The 2,306-nt window shown below is 40.7% G+C and overlaps 1 protein-coding gene across 1 annotated transcript in view; it reads left to right on the plus strand.

Annotated features, from left to right (window-relative positions):
• The first annotated feature begins 31 nt into the window (after positions 1–31).
• The window catches only part of LOC106536042 (atrial natriuretic peptide receptor 2), a 12,126-nt gene continuing 9,851 nt past the window's right edge, over positions 32–2,306 (plus strand). The window contains exons 1-5 of the mRNA XM_014033210.1: positions 32–88; positions 323–434; positions 1,111–1,243; positions 1,322–1,454; positions 1,581–1,685. Coding sequence (XP_013888664.1) covers positions 56–88; positions 323–434; positions 1,111–1,243; positions 1,322–1,454; positions 1,581–1,685 — 516 coding nt within the window. The 5' untranslated portion in view covers positions 32–55. The remainder of the gene's footprint in view (positions 89–322; positions 435–1,110; positions 1,244–1,321; positions 1,455–1,580; positions 1,686–2,306) is intronic.

Below are 2,306 nucleotides of genomic sequence, written 5' to 3' on the forward strand. Positions count from 1 at the left end.
CCATCAGCTCAGACACTGATGTGCACATCTGTCCATCACTGTCTCTGTCTGCAGCATGAAGAACCTTCAGGTCTGGTTTCTGCTCGGGGTGAGACCACTTCTCTGCTTCGTTTCCTCTAAAACAGTTTTATTTACATTTATTTGAGTATTTTTCTTATATCTAAATGTTTTTAAGTTTTGTTGTTGAACGGTGTGTTGCTGCCTGATCATTACATCATCTTCATGTAAAACATTTAAAAAATAACTTTTTCTCTCCAGTTCTTTAAACTCAGGAACTCTGAGCAGGTCTTGGTCGTATAAAGATGTTTTCTGATGATTTCAGGTTCTGGTTCTGGTTCTGGCTCCTGGGTTCTGCTGGCACGACTTGGACAACAGCGAGTACGACTGCTGGCCCCTGGAGCGACCCAACGACTCCAACATGATGGACTGTGGAGGTGAGTAAGCTGCTGACGCTTCGTCAGGACAACACATAAAAACTGAAGTCTGGATTATCTTTTTAAATCAGTTCATTAATCCTGAGATTAAAGAGATTAAACATCTGAAACTCATCCAAGTTTTAGACTTTTTCAAATATTTCACTTTATTTTGAAAAATCCCCCATAAACAACTTAAAATCCTCTTTTTTTACTTCTGCTTCAGCTGCTGCTTCTGGTTTTATCTTCTTAACTTTTAGCTGTTGTTTCACTTTTAGCTGTTTTTTCACTTTTAGCTGTTGTTTCACTTTTAGCTGTTTTTTCACTTTTAGCTGCTGTTTCACTTTCAGCTGTTGTTTCACTTTTAGCTGCTGTTTCACTTTTAGCTGTTGTTTCACTTTTAGCTGTTTTTTCACTTTCAGCTGTTGTTTCACTTTTAGCTGTTGTTTCACTTTTAGCTGCTGTTTCACTTTTAGCTGTTTTTTCACTTTCAGCTGTTGTTTCACTTTTAGCTGTTGTTTCACTTTTAGCTGTTGTTTCACTTTTAGCTGCTGTTTCACTTTTAGCTGCTGTTTCACTTTTAGCTGTTGTTCAGCTCATTTTAATCAGCGTTTCTTCGGCTCTCAGCATCAACACCATGTTTTTTGTATTTAAAGGAGATGTTTGTGCAGGTAAAGGGTTTATTGGGTCTCTGCAGGTCTGGAGATGTCCTGGCTGCTTCGACCWCCAGAGCTGGTGAAGACCGGCGAGGTGTTCACCGTCGTCTACTCAGTGACGGCCCGGGACTCCTTCTACCACTGGGCTGTCCAGAACCGCATCTTYTCCCAGAGGTTAGCTGGTTCTGCTGGGTCTGACTCAGACCCCAGGATCAAATCCTGTTTCATTCTGGACCGGTTCTGTGTGTTCAGCTCCATAACAGACGCAGCGTCGGCTCGGAGGTTCTGCGAGCATCACGAGTGTCCGTCCAGCTGGAAGGATGCTAACGGAGAGAACTGCTGCATCCATCACGCCAACATCCACTCCTGCCCGCTGGGATACATGGTGAGAGGAGGAGCGGTCCGGCCTTAGCTCGACGAGCTCCTTCTGTTTGATTCTGGTCAATTATGAGAGCAAACATTCTGTCCTTTCACAATAAAAGTCTGAAGGTCTGTCTCCCTCCCTGAGCAGACAACAGAGAGCATCTGTGGACCCTGGATCCCCGATGATGGAAAGATCTTCACCCACACCATCTCCACCTCGGGCAAGATGAGCCAAACCAACTGGACCGCAAAGGTACCAGACAGGTGGTTCTGTGGGTCAGAACCAACAGCTGCTGTTTACACATCCATCAAAATTAAACAAAATGTTTAAGAAATGTTTGGGATGTTTAAATTATTGATTTAAATTAATAACATTTAGATGATTGAGTTTAACAAACAGTAGTAAAGTTACTGACAGTTACAATCCTCTGAATATGAACATTAAAACGATTAAGTGTTGTTTACTGTTGTAGCGCCCCTTTGCTGTAATGGCATTAATAGGGGCTCTCCTGAGTTCTTTAAATAAAGTGGTATCTCTACCTTTAAAATTGGTGTTGTTTTTGCACTGTCACTAATTTCGGTTTTGCAATAATAGTAAGAAGAAAATTTAATAGTTATTTTAAAACACCAGTTTAGTTTCTCTGTCTTTAGACTCTTAATGCACCAATACAATATTAATACTAACAGGTAAGTAATGTTCAGCATTAAACACACACTTTAGTATAATGTAACAACAATTTACTTTTTCCACACAAATAAAAAAACAACAATACACACAGAATCAAAATGTTTTCAACTTAACTTAAAAAAAAAACTAAAGCCGGCACTCACTAAAACTACCCCAGTTCTCCACGTTGCAGGCCTGAATGTAGCT

Source organism: Austrofundulus limnaeus, unplaced genomic scaffold, assembly GCF_001266775.1.
Source record: "Austrofundulus limnaeus strain Quisiro unplaced genomic scaffold, Austrofundulus_limnaeus-1.0 Scaffold1666, whole genome shotgun sequence".
NCBI lineage: Eukaryota > Metazoa > Chordata > Actinopteri > Cyprinodontiformes > Rivulidae > Austrofundulus > Austrofundulus limnaeus.